General features: G+C 38.8%; 1 protein-coding gene across 1 annotated transcript in view; it reads right to left on the reverse strand.

Annotated features, from left to right (window-relative positions):
• Positions 1 to 25,838, reverse strand: part of IL1RAPL1 (interleukin 1 receptor accessory protein like 1) — a 1,145,215-nt gene that overhangs the window by 535,172 nt on the left and 584,205 nt on the right. Inside the window, exon 3 of the mRNA XM_054005933.1 lies at positions 2,748 to 3,027. Within this exon, the coding sequence (XP_053861908.1) occupies positions 2,748 to 3,027 (280 nt within the window). The remainder of the gene's footprint in view (positions 1 to 2,747; positions 3,028 to 25,838) is intronic.

Raw genomic sequence — 25,838 nt, forward strand, 5'->3', positions numbered from 1 at the left:
ACCATGTATCTAAACATTTATATATAGTACTTCACTTATCACTATATCTATATACTCACAATTCAGTATCCCAGTTGCTCTATTTTTTCTGCAAGCTGAGAAATTTCTTTTCGTCACTGTTTACATAAGGATCAGGGGTACAGAAATGGGATAGGATACCAGCAGAGGAGAGGAGAGCAGTTGCAAAGGGCAAAGCAAATGGTAAACCCCGGGCCACTCCACCCCTTCTTCCTATGTCTGGGATTTGAAGAAAGCTGTATGTAGTTTTTCTAAAGCTCACCTTCCTTACTTGCCTATTTATCTGTTCTTCATGCTCTGATAGCCCCTACGTGAATTTCTGATGGCCCAGGGACTTGTCAACCATCCATTTCTGTTCTTTACTTCTGTTGCTCTTAACAACAAGAGGCAACCTCCTTCCAGAGGTCATGAGAAAATTCTTTTCAGTGATTCCCTCCCTTCCTCCCCAACAATTTAGCTCCTCTTCTACTCTGTGATAGGACTTTATTTACTAATGGATCATTGAGCCTTTGTCCCCCAAGACATATGGCAAGTAGAGGACCACAAATGTCAGAGCAAGAATGGATGTGGTAAGAGGGAAACTCTTAAGACTATTTGTGACATGCAGTTGGGAGTAGGAGCCTACTAACACCATTTATGTGATTCAAGTACTGCCAAAGCAATATATCGGATACAGAGAGAGGACAAGCTGCATTCCGACTTACATATTAGTTCTCATGGAGGAGTAAGTGTGCAAGGAATTTGAAGTCAAAGTCAAGATCTCTTCCTGAGTTATGAATACTCCTTAAATAAGAACTCATTTGCTATCGTCAGAAATGTGATTTCTCTACCACCGTCATTTTTGAGCTTTAGAACTCAAAGAGTTGGGTTATTTGCTTTAAACTTTTCAAAAAGTTTCATTTGTAGCACAGTGTTTTTCCTTGCTCCATACAGTACTCAAAACAGTGCAAGTAGTCACACTATGGTCATGAGTGTATCACTATGCGTCCCCTTTGCCTTAACTGAGCTGCTCAGTACAGCCCTAAAGTAAGCTTAGCATCATTGTGGAATTGTTTTAGAGACCCTTTGAACAAGAACAAAGAATCTTAAAACACACACACACACATCATTACTGCATATTACAATGTCTTTCTTGGCAAAAATTACATACAAGCCTACATATGCCTCTCCAGATTCTACAGCTCACTCTGCCTCCTGGCACCACCTACAAGACAGCAGCGCAGAATGTTCTAGTAGTTTCAGTGGTGATGACAGTAACAGAGCTGTCATGATGGTGCGGTTTTTCCTAGCTATTTCAACAGTGATAGCTTTGGAAGAGCTGCTAGAACCTTAGTGAATTTTTCTGCACTGCTTTACCTCAAAATCTCAGATATTTTTTGTAAACTTATGTTGTTAAGACCATTAGTTCATAACGTGAGAATTTAGGAGAGGAGGCATTCACTTAGTAATTCACTGTTTTGTGTTTTATTGTTTTGCCTCACATTACATTCTCTAATAAGGTCACTGAAGTACTGTATATATTAACTTTTGGGGTCCAACTTTACAAACTCTTATTGTTGGGTATAGAGCATATTATCATAATAAGGCCCACTGATTTTAAATGCTAATAGGCTTTATACCTGACAATAAAAGATTTCAGGATTTGGGCAAAAAGGTCATATTTATCTGCCCTCTATCCACGCACACAGAACTCATGTTGATATCCAGCAGAGTTTGTGGGTGTTTCAAGAGTAGCATTTCTTTCCAAGTAAATTATATGAAGTTCTTAACCATCATAAATAAAATCTGTTTAAAAAAGTGCATTAATACAGGCTACCAGGATACAAAAATAATAGTTTTCTAGGAGTTTTAATGTTTATCACATACAGTGGCTCATGATAAAAAACAAGCATTTACCTATAATTACCACTGTGCTTCCCCTCTGCAAGCAGGGTTTTTTTATTTGCATCATTTTAATTTATCTGTAAAATTAATTCTATATTGAAAAGATAAGTGGGTGGCCAGATGGTCTCTATTTTCTCTGTGGGCTGGAAACAATACATCAATATGACCTATCAGAAATGCAGAAAGAAGTGGAACATTCATCTCCAAAATAAGAAATAGAACTACGCTTGATTTTGTGATAATGGGGTTTAATACTACACGGTGCTGGGTACCTATGGAAGGTACCCAGCATCCTAAGCTCCCAATCCAGGACTGAGCCAGTGACAGTTATAGAAGGGTGCATATACTGTAAACTTTTTTTGCTTTGATTGCATTTAAACCCATTTTTAATTCACTTTATGAAAATATTCTAGTTAATTAGTTATTGGCAAAACATTTTGCAAAAATCAGTCTGTACAAAGGTAATATTGGAGAAAACGTGTAGAAAATAAATTCTGAATTTGTAAACAAATAATCACACTAGAAACTTCATTCTCATAGTTATGCACATCCAAGAGGGAACTGTAACATGACTGATATGTCCAATAAAAACTAATCAATATACTTCACATTTTGAATATAAATCTACAAGCTAAAATTATAAATTATACAGCAAATAATTCTGAATATTGAATACTTTCAAGAAAAACCTAAGTTACTCATGAAACATTCACAATCAGGGGGAAAAAAGACCAAAATCACTGAAAACATTATGTGCTGTGGATGGTAGCATAAAGGTTCAGTATTAGGAGCAATAATTCTACTGTGTTTCACTGTATTCAAGCATAATTTTTTTTTTAAAGTACCTTATAACACATGCGTAAAGACCGCTGTCTTGCACCACTGTTGGCCGAAACCAAATAGAATCCTCTTCTTTACTCATTCTAGTTCCATCAAAAGCTATAGGTTCCTCAAAATCTCCAGGTCCAGAGCTTTTGTACCACATCAAACTAAGGCCAGCACTTTGTGCTAGAGAGTAATTTGCTCTGATATAGCCATAAAATAATGCACATTTTATACGAACAGGCTCTCCCACTAGAACTTGATACTTCTTGTAATCCACCGACCAGTCAGTGCATCCATCAGCTAAAAGAAAAGAAAGAGAGAAATAAATGTGTGTGTATATACAGACTGTATATATAAACTGTATATGTAAACAGAGGCTTCAGCCAACTAAATACAGTAGCAGCCTAATAGCAGAGCTGCAGTTTAAAGTTACACAGCTGAGGTAAAAACACTCTTACACCATTCCCACTGAAACATCTAGCAGCACTATTAACTGTTAAGTACATGCAAAACTTGCCTTTTTTTTTTCTTTTTTGCTATTAACACCATTTTTTCTACTGTGTAGAAAAGAGTTATCAGATGAACTTAAGGTAAATCTTGATAATTCCTATGATTATATGCAATTATTATTTTTCTCTACTGTGTAACTTTAAAGTGAATTATTATAAAATATTGGAATTAAATTAGTGTAACATGGTGGCCACCTGCCACAGAAGGTGTCATAATCAGTGAATTGCATTAATCAAATTCCTTCAAGGTAACAATGTAAATGAAAGAAGGGAATTATTCAGTCTCAGATGATGTTAGGACAAGGAGCAGTGGCTTGAAGCTAAGAAAGGAAAAGTTTAAGTTAGATCTTAGGAAAAAAAGTTCTTAACAGTATTGGTGATTGTACAGCAGGACAGAGTATTAGGAAAAAATGATTCAAGGCATCCTCACTTGATAAATGAAGGAACAGGTTACTAGGAAAATCTGAGCTTTCAGTGCTACAAAATGCTGGGGATGAGATAGCATGTCCTGTGTTTGGTATTTTACTGTTCCTGCTACCAGTAATTCTGTACTTCAGTTTTCATAAAATGCTAAACACAGACTAAATTCTCAGTCAAGGTTAATGCTATCCAATCATAACTGCAACATAGAGGAACAAAGTAACTCTTCAGGACAGGATCTATCAATTAGACTTGCTCAAAAAAGAGGGGGTTTGGGTTTGTTTTTATTTTCTTGGGAAATGTTGACTTTCTACCAAAAAAAACCTCTCAAACTTTATAAAAAATCGTATTCCAATAAAAAAATCAAAAACTTTCAAGGTGAACAGACACTTGCAAATAACTGCAACAGAGGGTCCTGTGGCACCTTTAAGACTAACAGAAGTATTGGGAGCATAAGCTTTTGTGGGTAAGAACCTCACTTCTTCAGATGCAAGTACATCTGAAGAAGTGAGGTTCTTACCCACGAAGCTTATGCTCCCAATACTTCTGTTAGTCTTAAAGGTGCCACAGGACCCTCTGTTGCTTTTTACAGATTCAGACTAACACGGCTACCCCTCTGATACATGCAAATAACTGTGTACTCAAAAACCCAATTTTTGTCACAAAAACCTTTTGTCAGAAAATGTACAACTAGCCTTACTATCTATTGCTATGTATTTGTACAATGCCAGATTCTTTTTTTTTTTTTAATTGGGGAGAAAAGCCTTTTAAAAAAATCATTTTTAAGAGTCCACAGATAATATAATATACATATTTTTTATAAATGTAAAGGAGTATATATTACATATAGTCAAATGTTATGATGACATGAATATATAAAGTATGACATAGTAGTATAACTGCTGCCCAACATTGTCAATACAGTACAGGACAATATTAGAATCAAGGTGTGTAAGGAATGGCCATCCATATAGTGAAATATTCCACATTGTTTGTGGATTAATTAGTTTCCTTATTTAATTTTGAGGGAGGCCAGAGGGTGTTCCATTTTCAAGTAACCCAAAGTGTCCATCCCTTCCCCCCGCCAAAAAAAATCATCCCTGCCAGAGGCCTAGATCAGGCAAGATTCAGTATTGCAGAAGAGATGAGTTTGCGATACAATACACAAATGTATTTTTTTTTAAAGTCCCATATCTTGGAAATCTGCAGGGGTTGGAATGGGAGCTTTATACAATTTAGAGGGGGCATATGCCCAGTTTTCCAGCAGGGCCCCAGCATTCTTAACAGTATTGGTAATTCTAGAATGAATTTCCATTTCTGATAGTTCCAGTCTTTACCTTACTGAGCACCATAAATCTGTCGGCTTGGAAACCCAGAACTAATCAGTAAATTAAAATGCATCTTTGAGCAGTGTTAACTCCATTATATAAGTTATTAGGTAACAGCTTCCTCATGTTAGTTCATTATCAGATTGTAATTTTGACCTTTACTATTTAATTTAGTTTGTATGCTTTTGGTTTATAATGCCACTTTATCAGCCTTGGCTTCTCTCTCAGGACCTTCAATTTTAGTGACACCAGATCCCTTGAACATGATGAATCCATGGAAACATACTATGGAAGAATACCTATTGCACTACATATTTTTGTTTGTGTTGAATGGAGGATCAGCTATGCAGAACACTTAACCTTGATTTATTTCAGTTTAGAATTCCCCATGGAAAAAATACCAAGACAATACATGTATTTGTGTCACTTGCAATCTAGTTTAGTGAACTTAGTCAAACGTGTTGAAAGGCATAATACACTCATGTGCAAAAAGAAGAGTTAACTATTAAATGAATAATGCTTTTAAAATTCAAGAGATGTAGTATTAAAGTAGCATTAAAAATAAATTGGCTGTACAAATATTCTACTTGCAATGAAGCTCAGTGAAACTATTACTGCATATATAAAAATGATATTTCTATGACAACAAACAAAACCTGAAAATCTTAAATGCAGACAGTTTTTCAGTATTTTGCTCTATCACTGTTTGCTGTAAAGCACAAATATTATTTAAGTATTTATTACTTACACTGTAATATAACTACAGATTTATATTTGGTAGTTTTACTGTAATTTTGGAAATAACAGATGGTACTAAATGCACCATGACCAGAGCACGTTACACCAACTTTCTGAAAAGTGTACTAACTTCCTGTTAGTTTTTGGATTTGATTCAGCTTCTTGGTGATGATCTCAAGTTTTATGTGGCTTGAGTTCTGGCTACTTGAGAAAATAGCTCTTTATATATGTCAAAACAACTGGGATTAGCTAGGATACTTCTTCTGATTGTACCTAGATTTGAACATCTGGCAGTTAGGAGTCAAAGCTCCCAGCTTTGAGACTTATTTCCCCCACTGGTCTGAAATAGCCTGTCTGTTGAAATTCAGGGCACAATGTAAAACCCAGCCATTCCATTGGGCTCTGAGAGTATAGCCCAATTCCACTTTGTCAGTTGAGGAGGGCAAAACTTGAAAATAAATCCTTAGAATTTCAGTGGAAATGTACAGTTAAAAATCCAGAACCAATCACACACTCCTATATGTTTTGGATCTTGGTTAGATTCGAAAAGAGAATGGGGAATACCTTCCAGTTTGAATGCAGTCAAAATCAACTCACAGCTCTTCTCAAAATGTCTGCACTATCTGAGTCTAATTCCAATCTTAGTCCTAGCCCTGACTGAGCCTCAAGTCAAAACTCAGATGAGAATGACTGTGGTCCTGAAGAAAAGGCATGGGGCCTACAGGAATCTTAGGTTCTGCTCCTCTCTCTGCCACAGACTTGGACAAGTCTTTTAATCTACCTGTTCCTCAGTTCCAATATGTAAAATGGGATAATGATAGTTACCATTCTTCGTAAAAAGAGCTTTGAGATCTCATGATCTATACATGCTAAGATTCATTGCCGAGTTTACCAATAAACCAGATTAGAAATCAGATCACCAACTCATGAGATTATTTCTGTTTACAGTAAACTTAATGCCACCAGAATATGCCATATTCAAAGGAGAGGAGCATTACTGAAAAATGCCTTCCCATTTCAGAATTTTTTTAAGCGGACAAAAAATGCTAACATTTTAATTCCCTTCAAAAACAGGCACCTTAGTGCCTGGGTGATATCACCAGTTTATCATTTTCTCTCTTTCTTGCCTTGTTTTACTGGAAAATGCAATAACAAATTTGGATGCTGATTTGTCTATAAGACTTTGTGTTATACGGCTGGATAGTCCCACTTTGTACAAAGACTCAAGAAGAGATCCTAACTGAGTGAAGTTTAAGCTTGAAGAGATAGCATATTGCCTGCAAAGCAATTTTCAAAATGTAGCATTTTTCAAAGTTTCCTGATGGATTAACCATAATTCCCATCAAGAAAAAAACAAAACAAAATGAAACTCTTCCTCATATTTTGAGTTGATAACAGGTTCACCACTAGAGGCAATATGTCAGAGTTTTGTTGTCGAACAGCATCATAGAGTTAGTGGTTGCAGAGACACATGCATATAATGTACTGACACCAGGGGATCAGTATTTTTACAGCCAACAAAAAACACCTAGATTTCTCTTTAAAAAGCAACAGAGAGTCCTGTGGCACCTTTAAGACTAACAGATGTATTGGAGCATAAGCTTTTGTGGGTGACTCTCTGTTGCTTTTTACAGATCCAGACTAACACGGCTACCCCTCTGATACTAGATTTTTCTTATGCAGATTGATCCTTTCTGAAATCAATGAATTATTTATATTTAATCTTCCTCTACTGAAAAATGCTCTGACTTGTCACTGGACAATTAAAGAACATAAGACAATTTTAGGACTGGTCTTCTGAGAAAAGCAACTGGAATAGCTCCCAATAGGGACACGTTTATTCTGAAATAAGAATGTCTACACACAAACTATTCCAGCATAGCTATCATGCTTTAAATTCATACCATACCTTAATCCAAAATAACTGTGAAGCATAGACAAGCCCTTAGGTTTCCAGAAACGTTGTGTATATATCTATAGACACATATAAATACATCACGTCAAAGTGTAGCTTCTGAATTGACATACTTGTGATACATAGAGACTGATTACCTGCGTGGTAATCTAAAGTGGTTGTCAAAAGTTTATTATTAGAATATAATCCCCAAGAAAACTACAGGCCAGTTCAGAGACAAAAAATGAACAAACAAAGCACACACTTGGATAAATTTAAATATAGCCACTACTATTCTCAACACAGGTAAAAGTAGTAAGAGAACCCCACTAATATTGTCATGTCCCCTCATACACTCCACCTTTTTCCTATCAAAAGTTCATATTAAAAAGATGTTTGGTTGTTTTAATAGAGTTAAACTATAAGTAAATAATTTCCCAAACACATTAACAACCCAGGAAAATATGCATAATGGAATCAGAATTCACCCCATTGTAAAATTCAGTTGGTTACTGATGATGCAGAGTACATAAGGTACAGAGCTGTAGAATCACTGTCAACACTAAGCTTAAGGAAATATATTTGTCCCTTTTTCATTTGTGCTTTTAATGTGTGTGAGTGTGTGTGAGAGAGAGAGAGAGAGAGCGCTGTTCTGATTTTGTTCTTACACCAATTTTACACCAGTTTAACTCTACCAACACTTCTATTCAAGTCAGTTGTAGCTGCATTAAGCTCATTTCAGCTGGAAGGGACTGTAAATATGTTAAACATAAGATGTGGGATACCCCACTCTGCTCAAGTGCAATACCAATAGGTCTAGATCCATGAGAAGGTGAAAATGGGTTTTTGACAGAAGGTTTAAAGCACTCATACCATGATGGAATTGTCTATCTGTTATTCCATTAGGGATTTTTTTTTTACACTGGTACTGATAGTGATATTTTAGCAGGCAATCATCTCTCTGTATTTGAGATATCATAGTGATAGGGTAATACAATAGATAAAGAAATATACACAGAGAAATAGACAAATGATACTTAACAGATACTTAAAAAGGGGACTTGCTAAAATGCACAGCAAGAAAGATCTGATGTAGTACACTTACAATGACTAAGAACAGCCGGAGGCATTTAAAGAGTTTAGAAAATCTGGCTAACAAAAAAAAAAAAAAGTTTTCTTCTCCACTGAGAATTTGTACATATTTAGTTAAAGTCAAATAATTCTAGGTATATGAGGGTCAGATTCTTCTATACAATTCACATGAGGTGTCATAGGGTTGCCAATTTTGGTTGGATGTATTCCTGGAGATTTCAGCACATGGCATATTCTTTAATTGAAGATTGATCTTTAGTTCCTGGAGACTGCAGGCCAATCCTGGAGGGTTGGCAACCCTAGGTGACACCTTACATGAAGAATACTCTCACTGAAATCCATGGGAATTAATGTCCTGATGCACAAATAACTGCAGCAGATAGGGATGTATTTTCAAAGGCACAGGTATCAATTACATGCCTAACTCCCATTGAAAAACTCAGTGGGAGTTAGGCACCCAACTGACATTTCTGTTTGAAAAAATATCCCATACTTAATAATGTCACTGGGACTTACTAAAGCACACACTTAAGTGCCTTCCTAAATAGGGATGGTCTAAAGCAGAAGCTTAAAGTTAAGCAGGTGCTTACATGCTTTGCTGAATTCCCTCCAAAGACACTACTCAGAAGAGTGATGGAGTATGCAGAATGCTATTTGTGCCACTGAGATATGTTCTCAATTTTGGCCCACTTCTGCTTTGATCATACGCTTTTCTCTTCTTCATCTTTCAATACACTTTGTAAAATCAGATCCAGTGTTACCCTTCTTTGTATATGACAACAATGATCACAGCATCACACAATCAATACATACATTCATGCTGGCAGAAAACAATTATGACAAATAAATATGTACTGAGAATTTTCTCAAGCTTGAGCCTTTCTCTGTCTATATTTCTATTATCACTCCATCAAGCAATCACATATTTATTTTATAAATTGAAAAATACTTGAATAATTCAACAGCCTTGAAATTTCAGTGCTGCATTCAACTGAGTGGCTGTACTCCCTGATCTCCATTTTAATATGCTGCCAGTTATTGCTACTCATAATAGCACAATACAGGGACCATTCACTCAGTTATTTCCTCGAATGGCTACAGAGTATGAAGTAAACCACACACTACATCACTGTCCTTATAATGAGATCGTTCTGGTGGATAAACAAACTCCCTGCAGGCCCTACCTACTGATAGAACCCAGTGAACCAAATATTTAACACTTCTAAGAGCATCCTCCTTGCCATTTTTCAAGATTGTATGCATCATTTTCAAGGGAAAATTTGATGCAGAGAAGTAGAAAATTGAGCTACTGACTTGTGGGTCCATTGCCACAACCTGGCATAGCAACAAAACCTCAATTCAATTTCTGGTTCTTGTGAAGTAATAGAGGTGCCCACGTTTCCAGTATGATTTCCGAAATCTAAATTCCTGTTATATACTACCAATTTAGCTATGCCATTATGTGAAAACCACACTTTCAAAGAGAAAGTTTCTAACAATAACCCACACTTCCTAAAACTGCATCTGCATTTTTTTTAAAAGATGTGTATTAAAAAAGATGTCCCCCACCCCGATTTTTTTTTAAACACATTGGGATTCTTTAACATGAAATTCATAAACTTTTAGGAATTCATGCTGGAACACTTTCACATTTAAAGCACATTATCTAATCAGCATTCTTATCACATAGCCAATTTTGGAAAGGTAAAACTAGCAGTATATCCTGAGGCATTTCCTGTACCTTTTTCAGGTTGTTTCCTTTAGTTATTTCAATTAGAAAAAACAAACATTAAAAAAGGGAGGTGGAGGGAATGCTCTCAAAAGAATAGTGCTTGAACACAGTGTGTTCAACAAAATGCTTGAACCGATTAGCCATCCACCTACTTCATCTAGTGTCTGTGTTCTGATTATATTACAAATTCTGGATTGTGTGCTATTTTTTCTTACAGTATCATTCTAATTGATGATAAGAATAATAATCTCCTCCCCAAATGCAAGAAAATAGGGCTCAAAAATGTTACACATTGATAGTTTTAGAATGAGAAAGGAATCTGATCAAGCTATTTTTTTTAAATAGATCATTGTATTGTCATACTGTATTTTTTTAAAAAAAGTTTCAATATGAAATTGGAAACATGAAAAGAGTGATGTATCATTGATGCTAATAATTTAAAATGACAGTCAAGTACATTTTATATATGATTTATTTCCTTTTGGATTAACATTGTTATCAATGTTATCAAATGTGTAGCTTTGCACATTAGTAGGCTTAGCACTTTCATTCCAAGTTCCTATTTTCATTTTGCTTCTATCTCAAAATTACATTTTGGGTTGAAATTTCTCATGCTTTAGTTTCATTCCAAATGTTTGTGTTGTTTATATTTTTAAGAGAGGTACGTAAAAAATATTTTAGATATTTTCAGTTGTTAAGGAATGCTTCAGTTACATTTTCCCACACAATACCCCATTTTTCAGTCAGTTGAGTGTTTAAAACATTAGATTTGGCCCTTTAAGAGAACTAATGAGTGCATTTGCTATATGTAGGGGGAAGACAGGTGAAGAAATAAACCTGGTTATGAAAGAAAATTGTGAGTGTTTGCAAACAGTTAATTTAAAATGCTTCATTCATTATTTTCCTTGACTCCCAAGTGAGGGACTAGAATGATCACAAGTGTGGATAGTTGATTGATTCAACTAGTACAGGAAAGAGGTGAAAAGACCTCTATGCCTAACATGTTTATAATATATGCTCTACTCACTGAAGAATTTGGGTCTTTCACTCTGGACAAGCCCTGCTCAAGATCACATCTCTGAAACAGTAACCCTCCTTAACTCATCACTTGTACCATGATTTATAAAATCGGAAAGCTCATGATAGAACAAACTAGATAAGTGATGAAAGCTATATCAGTCATCAGAGGGAAAATGGCAGCATGCTAGAGTGCATAGGGTCTGAATACACTCCTCCCCTCAAACAGGTTTCTCCGTACCCAGAGCTCCAACCCTACTCTGTGACACAGGCCAATAGTGTCTCTTCTTTGACATCTTTCCATAAGGTTCACTGTGATGCTCAGCAGTAAAGAGTCAATATTAATATATTTTAAGGAAAGAATTTCCTTGTCATTACCTCCACTGGCCTCCTACTTTGTGTGGTTGCATGTGCCTGTCTTGTTGGAATTGTATGTCTTCAGGTCAGGGACTGTCTGCATTTGGTATCCTATCACTGGTACTTAACAAATAATAAAGAACAAAACCCAACAGTTTCTGAGCTTTTTTTTTTTACTTTAAAATCTGATGTTTGGCTCTCACTAGGAATTTGGATCCATGCCCACTGGAGAGTGACTAGGGGTAGCGATTTAAAGGGCCTGGGGCTCCACTGCAGTAGTGGCAACTGGAGCCCCAGGCCCTTTTAATGGCTCCCGAGCCCTGAGGCTCCCAGTGCCGCTGCAGCTAGTAGCTCTGGCAGAGATTTAAAGGCCCTGGGGCTCCCAGCCGCCCCTACCACAGCTGAAGCTAAATCAGGATGTAAAGGGCCCAGGGCTCTAAAGGCCCCGCCTCTTCTGGTTTAGGCCAGGCCCCTTCCGGTTGAGTCCCCGCACCCTGCTCAGGACTCCAGCATACCGGTAAGTCCTTTAAGTTACTTTCACCCCGGGCAGGGAGATGGGTGAAAAAACATTTCACGTGCCCTTCTGGAGAGTTAACATAAAAACTGTGCTCAACACACCTGGGAGATTAATCCTCCAGATAGATCACTTTAATGACTTCAAAGAAGTGAGTCAGAGAGATATAAGCCACAGAATTATTGCTGATATGAAATACATGTGTGTCAGAGGATGATGTTTATTCAACTAATAAAGTCAAAGTGCAAAAAGTTGGTAGTTCTAAAACTGTTCAATAATGTCATTAATATGTATATAGACATGCAGAGTGATTGTCTACAGCTGGAGTAGCCAACCTGAGCCTGAGAAGGAACCAGAATTTACCAACGTACATTGCCAAAGAGCCACAGTAATATGTCATCAGCCTCCCATCAGCTCCCGCCCCCCACTCCAAGCGCCTCCCTCCCACTCGCAGTCCCTCCAATCAGTGCCTCCTCCTCCCTCCCCGCACCTCCTGATCAGCTGTTTCATGGTGTGCTGGGAGACTCGGGGGGGGGGGGGAGGCGGGGAGAAGCGAGGGCATGGTAGGCTCAGAGTCGGGGGTAGGAAGGCGTGGAGTGGGGGCAGGGCCTGTGGCAGAGCCAGGGATTGAGCAGCGAGCCCCCCCCGGCACACTGGAAAATTGGTGCCTGTAGCTCCAGCCCCAGAGTCGGTGCCTATACAAGGAGCTGCATATTAACTTCTGATGAGACGCATGTGGCTCCAGAGCCACAGGTTAGCCACCCCTGGTCTACAGTAACATACAACATTGTATTAAATACACATTTATATTTCATAATTTATTTCCACTGTTACTGTATAAATGATAGCACTACTTGGTAAAAACATGAAAATATTAGTTTTACTAAAGTGTCAATCATATCTTCAGTGGTACTATTTGTAAGCTCTCATTAAACTTGCATTCATTACACAAAACTCCCTTTGACTTAACTGGGCTCATCTAATTATGGATAATAAGATTTGTCTCTGTGTTATATTTCACAGTGAGCCCTGCTGTACTCTAAATAAATAATTTTTTTGAATTCATGATATGTGTGAGCAGGCATCTCAATCCACAACTATAGCTATTGGTATGTCTGTAACTATAGAGTCTCTACACATTGTCATATTTCATAGTATAGACAAATGCTATTGTGATACATACTGAAAAAGGTTATGAAAAAATATGTAACTCGTGGGACAAAGTATTATGTGACTTTGCCAGAGCAAGTATTCAAATGTTCTTAAGTGGTAACTGTGAAATGAGTGCATGTCTCTACTTTATTTGATTAACTGTGTGTGTGTTTGTACACATTGGGGCCTAGAAAGTAATTAAAGTTTTCATGGATAAAAACATGATGTCAATATTTGCATCAACATATTAATGTGAAATTTACAATGTTGTTATAAATTAGTTTTGAAAGGACTTGTGGTAATTATTAGTGTTATTTTATGCTCTCTACAAACATCTGAAAAGTAATACTTGAGACAAGAACCCACTTCAGTTCCTACTACAGCCATGCTAGAGTGAGCTGCAGGGACAGGAGCACTTCATAAGGCTGAGCATGGTAGGTAGGCAGCTAATGTTCCGTAGCAAGTAGTGCACAGGTGCTAGGAAACCCCGGTGATTTCATAGCTACCGCATTAAGCCTGGTGGTGAGTCATAAATGTCATGGCTACTACTGCTCTGTCTAGCAAATAAGTGAAGCTGGAGTGGGAGTGTTTCCCCTGCTTCTGATCTGCCTAGATACAGGGAGGGTCAGACTAGGATCTCAGTTACACCAGCATAAATCTGGAGCAAGCAATTAAAGATTGATGAGGACACAGCAGCCAAATGAGGACAGACACATGCATGGAATGAAGTAGCAGGCTGCAACTTTTATTAAACTTTAACACAGGGAAGGGGCGCAACCTGCCCATCACTCTTATACCTGATATTTAATTGGTTCCAGTGTGGGGTTTATAGGGCTCTCTAATATATAACCTGTTAACTGGCACCAGGATTAGAGGCTAGGTAACCCATAATGTGAGTGGCTCTCTTCAGCCTACCTCCCCAAGAATCAGTTCTCTCTGAGTCCCAGCACCATCTCTCCTGCAGGGGGGACAGAAGGTGCAGCAGGGTGGGGACCTCGGCCTGCAAGGGCCTCAGATTCTGACTTTCCCCACAAAGGCCACAAGGTTTCACCCTATCACATGAGCCCAAGGCCCATGACCAAAATCCCAGGTCTTTTACCTCTGGGAACTGTTCATTTCATTCTCTTAATCACATTGGAAACTGGCTGCAAGAGGCTGTGAATGAACATCACCATCCAAGTACTTCAATTAGGTACAAAGCACATTCCTACTTTACCCACTGTAGCTTGAAGGTGCTGCGAGGAAGGCAAAAAAACCTCCCAGGTCCTCCACCAATTGGCCCATGGAAGAAAAGTTTCCTTCCTCATCCCTTAAACTGGTAATATATGCTGCAGGTCTAGCCTGTCTGGTCGGGTTCCCATTGCTAGTTCAAGTGGGCTGCTGGAAATGAGCCAGCAGAGGCTCCACATGGCCCTTGCACTGGGCTAAATCCTGGGAATGGAGAATACTGGCCTTGAGCACCCCTCTCTCCCAGCTAGTCAATGGGTTCCAAAAACTCCTAGTGGGGGAGCTACCTATTGTCCTTTGGCAAGTGTCTTCCTCCCTTGCTACTGGAACTGTCTTCCTTTCACCACTGGCCCCTCAAGTTAACCCACCCGTTGATGAGGATAGGTGGCATTTAGGAAAAACTACCCATCTCTTCAGCATGAGAAATGCCAAATTTTCTTTACCTGTAAAAAATATTTAAAAATACCTTGCGATGAGCTGCACTAGCTAACAACAACAAAAACACCTATATCTGCAGATGCTGCACTTTGGGAGCCATTTTATCAACATCAGCTACATAATACTGGGGGGGGGGGAGGGAGGAATCCTGGCCCCATTGACATCAAATAGAGTTTTGCCATTGACTTCAATGGGGTCAAAATTTCTCCCCAACATTTACATAGAGATGACTGACTGGCACTATAGAGCTGTGGTTTCTTCTCACCTAATACTAATATGGCTACTTTCAGTCTCAGCCTTGCTGCCTGACAGTTGCCAGGAAACCAACACAATACTGGTATTATTAAGAATTAACTATTCTGGTGCTTAAAGTGTGTATTAAAAATAACAATAATAGTAATGTCCAAATCACACAAGGGGGGGCATTTTTTTCATTTACTATGGTGACATCTATCAGAATATAAAAGTTTCAGTGTAAATCTGTCAGCAATAAAAGCAATTAATGGTATTTGTGATATGCTTACCCACAGACACCAATCCAGAAACATTACTGCAGTAATTAGAGGATATGTACTAATGTCAAAATAAAAGAACAAGCCATTGCCAATCCAAAATTTGTTATATTGAGTGGATCTCCTTTTATGTGCAATGACTGTTAATTTAATGAATGCTGAATGCATCATGTAAGAAAAACAGAAAAGAAAAATAAACTATTTAAACTATGTTTTAGTGCCAACAGTTACAAAACCACAGATTGACTATGTTTACAAAAAGGGCTTCTCTCTGTGTATGGTATGCAGGGATAATTGAGTGTTTCTTAACAAATTTTTAAAGACAGATCAGATTTGTTTGTGCACTAATCACACAGCAATTCATTTCTAATTGAAGAGGTATTATGCTGTAATTGTTTATTAATATATGTTCCCTTATTGCAGATGCCGCCAGCCAGAAAAGAAGGCTATTTATTTCCAATAGAAACTTCTTAAAAACTCTAGCAAGGAAAAATAATACACACCTGAAATTTGAAGTGAAAAATATATCAAGAACCATGTATCTACAAGGTAAGTATTATGAAAAGTCATTGTACTTCTCTTTGTACATTTCTTGACTTTAGAAGAATTCATCTTTCCATAACATCTAGATTCCCTTCCTTTTTTTGCCCTGATAACCATATTAAGTCTGGGAACCAAAGCTTATGAAAGACATAGTAAATCTGTGAAGCTTTGCTCCCAATATCAATTCACATGCCACTTGGTATTCCTTCCGATCCTATGTTCTTTATGTTTGATAAGCTTTCTCAAGTAACCCACAAAGAGATAGAGGCCATATAATATAGTGGATTGATACTGTAATCTCATTAGGCAAAAGAAATGAGAAACAGTGTTACTTTAGTGGAAATATATGAGAAGAAAAGCTTTCTTTTTTTTTTTTAACCAAAGCTTACTTTAAAGTTTAGCAGGCATACTTAGCTTAAAGTGGAATATACTGCAATCTAGGCTAGGATTTTTGAAGGCACCTAAGTGAGTTAGGTGCCCAAATCACATTGAAATTCAGAGGGAGTTAGGGTCATAACTTTGAAAACCATAGCTCTAGTCTTCTGCTGATTGATAAATCAATGCAATTAGTCCCCCCTAAAAACAAATCAAAACACATTAGTGTAAATTAGTTACCACAATAAAGAAATGCAGTTTATTGTTGAACTGTCTTGAAACAAAATGTTTTGGGTCAGTTCAACAAACCAAAAAAGATTCACTCCCGGTTTGGAGATGAAGATACTGCTGGACTCCAAATTGGATGCATATCAGCATGAGGATTGCTATATCATGAGGAATATCTTTCTCTCCTGCTGTTTATTTTACTGTATAGCAGTGTGATGCCATTCAGTTTTGTGTGAACCACACTACTTCATCACTCAGTATTGTACTGAATGTGTAACAATATCCATTATTGGGAAATGAGGCAATAGAAGTGTCCAGCATTATGCTGTGTATCATATTTTGACACTCGGCGTCAATTTTAATTCACTGCATATGCCTCGGTGATACCAAAAGCAATTGTGTCTGTATATATGATTATATTATACAATGGGGCTGAATTTTTATTTAATTTTATATTGAAGTGTGATTCTTTGTTCTTTAGAACAAATTGTCATTTTCTGAGAAATATCACATCTTCCAACACCACATCAATGTTGCAGTAACAAGGGTGACAAAAACCAGACACTAATAATGATCGCACTTCTAAAGAAAGAGTCCTGCAGTCTCCAAGTAAAGCTCTTCTAGTTGTCCAAAGAATGGACATTTTTAAAAAAGGGTGTGAATGAAGTTAGAGCTGGTGGTAGAACAACCTTATATCCTAGGTTTCCTTATGACAGTTTTAGCGAGTGATGCTTCACTCTATTTGATCTCTATGCAGCTTTTATAATACCTCAAATGCATAGAGGTAAAGAAAATGCTGGTATATATTGTACCTTCACAGAGATGAAACAGTTTTTGATTTGTGATTATTTAAAATTTCCTTAGAGGTTGCTCAATTCAATGTGTAATCCCTCTTCTATTCAGCTCCTTTCCCTCCCCACCACACGGTTTATTTATTAAAGGTGGGTGTTGCTGAAGTTTGGGTAAAGAGCTGATGAGACTCTGAAGTCTCATATTGTAAACTGGAGGCCTGCCAGCTCAAGGGTCACTGGAGTCAGAGTCTGATGCTAACAACACAGGAAATCTAATTTGGAATTTACAAACGGAAGCTTGGATCTCAAGTGTGTGCTCATGTCTATGGAAAAATGTTGTTATGACATTTGGTGTCAGCATGGTGCCTGTGGTGTTCCATTGTCAAGCAAAGCTTTGTTTTCCATCCCAGATTCCATTAGTCTTCAGAGAGGCACATAAATGACAACATTTATAATGTTCTGAGTAGCAGGGTTGCGTTAAGCAGAAAAATAACTGTTTTTTTTAAAACTCACCTTTATTTCCCCCTGTTGGCTTCTATAAGACAAAAAGAATTGTCATTGCTAAGTATTTATATTACAGTAATGCCCAAAGGCCCACACAGGATCAGAGCCTAACCATGCTATGAGTTGTATAAATACACAGGAAGACAATGATCACTGGCCTGAGGAGTTTACAGTCTATTTATGTGACCAGCAGGGAAGAAACTGAATGCTACCCCAGATTTATTGATTATTTTTTTCCTATTGCTGTGTGGATGGCCTAGAAATGCTGATCATGTGTTCTTTAGTTTTTAAATGAGAATTTCTAAGTGCACTATTATTGTTTTTATAATTTGTATTATTGTAGAGCTTAGGAGCTCTAGTCACACACAGACACACACTGTGCTAGGCTCTGCACAAATACAGAAGAAAAAGAAGGTTCCTGTCCCTGACAGCTTACACTCTAGGTATAAGACAAAAGACCACAGATAGTTACAGATAGATGGGGGAGGATGAGAAAACAATGAGAATATTGGTCAGAATGATAGGCAGTGGTCTCATCTCACCAGCAACCTAACTGACGTTTTCTATAGAAAACTACAGTTGTAAGGAGGGTTTTGGAGGAGGATAATGAGGTGCCTTTGTGGATGATTATAGTGAGCTCCTCCAAAGTATGAAGGGCAGCATGGGAGAAGGCATGAAGGTGTTCATTCGAAAGTATAACATGGGCAATGGAGGCTGGCATCATGGTCTAGCGTCAGGAGTCGACATCACAATACTGAATCAAAAATAATATTTCGGGTGGGGATAGGCCATGAAGGACTCGGGGCTAGGAAAATGACTTTTGCAGCACCGTGGATATAAGAAGGGCAAGATTGTTTTTGTCAAGACCAGAGAAAAGTAGGTTGCAGTAATCAAGATGTGAGATGATGAGAACCTGAAAGCGAGTTTTACCTGTGGAGCTGTACAGGGAAGGTTGTATTTAGAGATGTTATGCAGAAAGAATTGACAAGTTTTAAATATAGCCTGGATATAAGAACCTAGAATGAGGTCTGAGTCAAAGATGATGCCCCAGCTTATTGGCCTGAGTGTTAGGCAGGATGGAGGTGTTGTCCATAGTGGTCAAGAAAGGAGGTACATAAGAACATAAGAAAGGCCGTACTGGGTCAGACCAAAGGTCCATCTAGCCCAGTATCCTGTCTACCGACAGTGGCCAATGGCAGGTGCCCCAGAGGGAGTGAACCTAACAGGCAATGATCAAGTGATGTCTCTCCTGCCATCCATCTCCATCCTCTGACAAACAGAGGCTAGGGACACCATTCCTTACCCATCCTGGCTAATAGCCATTAATGGACTTAACCACCATGAATTTATCCAGTTCTCTTTTAAACTCTGTTATAGTCCTAGCCTTCACAACCTTCAGGTTGAGGGGGAGAAGATTACAAAGCTCTGTTTTAGCCATGTTAAGCTTGAGCTGATGACTAGACATCAGTGAGCGGATGTCAGAGAGATTGTCTAAAGTTTTTGTTTGGACAGAAGGCGACAGAAGGTCTGGAGAACAGAGTTCGCTCTGTGAACTATCAGCATAGAGGTGGTAGTGGTATTTGTGTTTGTGGATCAGATTACCCAGAGATAAAGTGTAGCGGCAGAAGATAAGGACACAAACCGGAGGAACCCTCACAGAAAGCTGAAGGGGGAATGAAGAGTGTGTTAGGACACTCGGAGGGCCAGGCAGGTTAGCGGTTAGTTCACCTTACTTTTGTGTCTCTGTCAGGGATGGTAGAAGTGCTTGGTTCCTGACCTAGGATAGGAGCATTTGGTCTTATTAAAATCCATGGTCTTCTTATAAGTCTGCGCAAAATTATCTTCCCAGCATAGGCGCTGACTTACTCAGATCCTGGGGGGTGCTCGATCCCCACTGCACCTCAGGCCCCACTTCTAGCCCTTCCTCGAAGCCCTCCTTCCCACCTTTGCTCTGCTCTGCCCTGGCCCCACCCCCACCCCATCCCACCCTGTCTGGGCCTTTGCCTTTAAGTGGGTCACAATAGGGGGGTCTGGGCCCTCTATCTATATTGGGTTCAAATCCAGGGCCCTGTGGGAAGTGAAACTGGCAGGGTCCTTCCTGAAAAGAGTCTAATTCTAAGTCTGTTCTCTAAGGGGGTGCTGGTTGGGGAAGGCTCTGCCTGGGGGCTTTCTCTGCTCTGTGATCCCCTCTCAGCCTTCTGTCTGGCTCCTTAGAGGAGGGGTCCTCTCTCCTGTACTCTTTGTCTGGGCTCCTTTTAACTCGCTCCTCCAGCTGCTGCATGCTTGGCGGACCTGGAGGGGTGGGACCACCTGGGTCCGGAATGACCTTTTAACCCTTCCTGGCCCAGGGTGGGGATTGAATAAGTCATCACAAAGAAGAATATCTGAAGGAGCGGTAGAGAGGTAGGAGGCGGCACAGGAAAGGACCAGATTGCAAGACGACCACAGTTAATGTTGTCAAAAGTCGCATGTCTGTCTTTTGATTGCAGGGTTTTATACTGCTACCCATCTCCGTAGTATCTGAGCAACTTCACATAAAATCAGTAGAAGAGTGAAGTTCCTCCTGGATTTCCTGAAGTCTCTGACACACCTTCATTTTCTGAGTATACAAAGTCTGCTTGGCTTACAAACTCTGCACTACTGTTATTGTGTTGTGTGTCTATGTATGAAAGAGAGAGAGAGTGTGTGTAACTTTCAGGTCTTACTTTGCTTGTTTTTGGTGGGGAGAAGGGTTGGGAAAGGCAGGTAAAAAAAGTGTCAGTGCTATGAATGTCATTATTGTTTTGGTGAAAAAGAGAGAGGCTAGAGAAGGGCCCACACTGCTCAATTCAGATCCAGATATGGATTTATAACACTTCAAATGTTGGGCGTGACATAATGGAATTTTGGCTGGATACAATCACGACCTCTGATACTTCTGAGGGTTCAGGTGGATAACTGGGAAGCATAGACACTGACTCCGTGGGTGCACCCATGGAAAAAAGAAAAAGTGAGTGCTCAGCACCCATTGGCAGCCCTGCAAAATTGGCTCCTCCCTCTCCCTCCCAGCGCCTCTGGCCTGCCGCGATCAGCTGTTCCACAGCATGCAGGAGGCACTGGGGGAGGGGAGGAGAAGGGGAGGACTGGGGGCAAGAAAAGGTGGGAAGGGTGTGAAAAGAGGCAGGGTGGAAAGAGGCGGGATGGGGTGGGAATGGGGTCAGGGCAGAGGCGGGAAGAAGGGCTTGGAGGAAGAGCTAGAAGTGGGGCCTGAGGTGCAGTGGGGATTGAGCAACCCCCAGGATCTGAGTAAGTCAGCGCCTATGCTGGGAAGATAATTTTGCGCAGACTTATAATAAGACCTTGGATTTGATCTTTGATTCAATATGAAAATAATTTATATCAATGTCTTGAGTGGGCACTTCCACTAATGATGGGCTCAATTGTGGCCTACTTTGGTGGTGGTGTGGCGCTACACTGCACTGGCAGGGCAGCAGAATGCCTCCTATAGATCCCTTGTGAGTAAAAGGAAACATGGACATGGCTACACCTTCTTATAAGGTGCATCATATTGCCATATAACGTGGGTCCCATGTTACCAGGTGATGCAGAGGGAGGAGGGACAATGGTTCCACAACCTCTCTGATCTTGCATTTCCATCTTAAGAAGTAGTTTGTCCTTCTGAGTCCATGCTTTCCTAAGCAGAGGAGCAACAATTGTACCTTGCCCCTATGAGGTCCATGTAAGGTATTGTATGAATATTTGTGTCCTACCTCTATAGCTCACAGCCCCTTCATGATATTGACCAGAGATTTTTTCCCCCTTCTATACTGTTTTTTCTTAGTATTTTGCACTGAATGCCATTCCTTATCCATGCTTGTAATAATAAATTAGTACCACTACAGGAGCAAAGAATAGGTATTCCTCTGGTGTGTTCTTTTTGCACCTAGTCTAAGCACTATCAGGGTAGAAAAAAAATCCATTTCTCATTTGACACCTTAGGCTTTTAACCTGGGTCTACAAACAGGTGGAATAATAATATTTACTAAACTCTCCTGGTTTATTGCAGTTTTCTTAATGTCCATGGAAACTTCTGTGATAATATTTTTTTTTCCTGGCTACCATTTTGTACACTGCTGTACTGCAATGTGTATGTAAACTCAGCTCTTATAAGGGTTACTGACAGTGTTATTATCACCCTTTCATGGAAGGCTCAGTCTTTTATGGGAATAACATACTGAATAAACCCATTTACCCATTTTTGGGTCACTTAACCACAGCAAATAAAGTCTTCCACCACATCAAAAGGATTCTATTAAAAAGTACAGATTGATCTGATGCTTAAATTAAGCATTCTGTTAGAGGTTCCATTCCTCTCAGCTACCTTTTAAGTGTGATGTTGGAAAAGCTTCACTAAAGGATTAATTTTGTTTATAAAAACTCACAGCAGGCTGTCCAATGTTACAAGCAGCATTTTAGAATAATGAAAATAGAGCATGAGACAGCTTTTGTGTGACAACTGTAAATCAGTACTTTAATATTGCACTAACCATGAAGACTAGGCAGTGGAAAAAAAATATTCCCTGTATGTATGTTGTATGTGTGAAAGCTCACTGTATGGCATATTATTTTACACGTATAACGGAGCAAATACATTGGATGAGGCACAGAAGTATTCATCCCATGATTTTCACATTCCCCTTCTCCCTCTCCCACCAAGCCCAGGAGTTTTCTTGTTTTCAGATTTTTATTCATGGCAGCAGAGAAAAGAGAGGCTTTTTTTTTTTTTTTAAATTGCAGGGATTGAAAGTTCAAAATTTAATTACAAAACCTGCATGATTATATATGTTCTCTAGATGACATGACATTTTGTATTATGGAGGTATTGTTAGCAACACCATAGTTAAGACTGCATTGAGAGTTGCACTTAAAGCAGGATTAAAATCCCTCTATTTCACACTTCATTGATTGAATTTAGTTTCTAGATTTAACACAACAACTTTTCAGAGCAGAGCTGAATTTTCTATTCTATTTTTATATAACATTTACTTTTTTTTCTCTAAACAGAGGAAAGTGTGATTTAAAAATGATCCTTTTATGATTTCCCCCTTTGTTCCCCTAAGAATCAGTGAGTTATGGGTTCTTTGTACCCAAAGAGTGACAGTGACCCAAACTTCAATCCTCACACACACATACACAGGCCTATCTCAGATAGGCCACTTATCAAAATGTTCCATTATTCCACTGCTTAACCATACCATAATTTAGCTCCACAAGGAAAAGTGTTGGAATTACCCAGACCCAACAGCTGCTTTCCTTGGTCTCCTACTGCTCTTTTTCGCTATGTCCGACAAACACCCTCATCACTCCTAACTAGAGCTAGTCAGAGAAACTTTGATGAAACCACATTCCATTGGAATATGCAGTTCCAACAAAATCAAAGCCCTCTGCAAAACTGGGTTGATTTTGCCAGAATTTCATTTTAAACCAAAACTGGGGAAGAAAAGTTCAAAACAGAACAACTACCTTATACATACAACCTCATCTCCAACCTTATACTTTTAACACTAGATAAACTGATAAAACAACACATTATACCACTGCACATGTCTACAGCAAATAAATCTTAACTTAGCTGAAGTTGCATATTGTGCATGCAGAGTACCTTCTGCGTGGATATGAAGTTTGCAGTTTAGAAAGTTGCATGCATATGTGGCTAACCTAGTTATAAAGTACAGATTGCACGTGAATTCTGGCAAGAGGAGGAGGGAGACATGCAACGTGCTGGTACTTGCTGGTGGCAGGTGCCCAATGCAGGTGCTTATTCAATAGTGAGTTGGTTTCCTTGATAAATCAGAATTGAAAGCAGATTAGAAGCCAAGAAGCTGGTAATGGGGCTGGAGCTCCTAATTAGTGCTACAGTAAGGAAACAATCCACTCTTCCCCACCACCTTAACCCTGAGAGGAAGGAGGGATGTGGAGGTTTCAACAATGGTGCTAGGACCAGGTTAACAGGGATGGTGGTGGTTGGGGACTGGCAGCAGCCCTCCATCAAGTGGAATGGTCTACAATAGAAAGGATGACCTGCTCTGTACAAGTTATTGCCAGATAGTTCCCAGATGTGCTATATAATGAAGTTGCAGCCTAATTATATCATATTCTGGTGTCTTGTCTTTCTTTCTGAAGTGTCTGGGACAAGGGCTGCTGAACTTGTAAGGTGAAAAATGTTAGGGAAGCCTCTTTGCAAGATTTGCAGTCTGATAAATTCCCCATCCTGATACACTTCAGCATCTGTGCAGGTCATAAGGTTTTCTTGCAATGCAAGACCTCTTAAGGGACAAGGCATTTTGATGTCCTCCAGCCAAAGAGTCCCAGGGTGAGGGAATTAAAATGCACTATTTTCAATTTGTAGCAACTCATCTAAGAACTGAACAGTGAAGCTTCACTTTGTTCCTCCCTATCCTATGTTTTTATTTTACAAATAAAAAGCCTTGGATGTTTCATACAAAAAAAAATCATTTGCCTTTTTGGAGAGGTTGAGCACCCAAATTTCATTTTACTTCAAAGGGAGTTGCAGGTGCTCAGCACCTCTGGGGGGAAAAAACAAAAAAACAAAAAAACAAAACCTTGCACAAACACAGTTGAATCAAGCAGCTGTTCAGAATTAAATGTATGTTCACAGTGTTTTACAGTATACAGTCACCTCTACTCAAAACTCATGAAATGCCAGTGTTAAAGTTGCAAACGCAACCTTAACTCTTCCCTTTTTCTGTCCTGGAATTCTGAAAGCTTTTAATTCTATGATCACACTTTACTTTTGAAGTAATATAATATAAAGTTATACAATTTGCTACAACCTGAGATACACATTCTATGTGGTATGTTCTGCACTCAGTTAAAGGGTCCACTCATTCTCACCTGCCACACATTATATTTATAAAGAAATGGAATCAAGTTTTCAGAAGTGACTAGTGATTTTGGGTGCCCAAATTGAGATCCTTACGTGCCCATGAAACAGTCAGAGGGTGGATGCTCTGTACTTTCTGAAAAATCAGGCTGAAGTTTGTCTCTCAAGTTTGGAACATGGATACTGAAACACCCAGAATCACTAGTTCCTTTGGTAAATTTAGACCACATTGTAAAAGTGTGATATTATGGTTATTTCAATCCAGATGACCTAATTCTCATATCACAAACAGAGGATTCTATCTGCTGGAGAGAAAAAACAGAATGAGCAGCTTCAGAATTAAGGATACTAAATATCTAAAGAAATGAACGATTTAATTTTTTGTCAAAGGGATAAGATCAACATTTCACAGAATAATCTTTTTCAAAGTTTTCCATGAGTTGTCAATAGAAGCATAATTTTAAATTTAAATTATGAAAAAATGCAATTTTTCTACTACTCATAGATAATTTGTGATGTTATAATGTTCATTCATCTAAATCAAGGATCCAGACATAAGAAGGGGTGGAGAAGGAAGAAAACAAACACAATTTAAACCACTACATGAAGCAAAATTACCTTAAACAAAAATTCACACTGTGTACATGAGTGCAGAAATGAAAATGAAGGTTCCACAACTAAAAAAATGAAAAGCATTCATTTAAACTACGAAGCAAAGCATACTATGACAGATTTACCTTAGGTACAGCCTCTTTCATTATACCCAATATAACACAGCCAATTATTGTGCAGCACCATCTGTTTCCTCAGACCTGCGTCTAGCAGGTTGGAAAGGCTGTTTTACCTCCTTTCTGGAT

This window comes from Malaclemys terrapin, chromosome 1, assembly GCF_027887155.1.
Source record: "Malaclemys terrapin pileata isolate rMalTer1 chromosome 1, rMalTer1.hap1, whole genome shotgun sequence".
NCBI classification, from domain to species: Eukaryota; Metazoa; Chordata; order Testudines; family Emydidae; genus Malaclemys; species Malaclemys terrapin.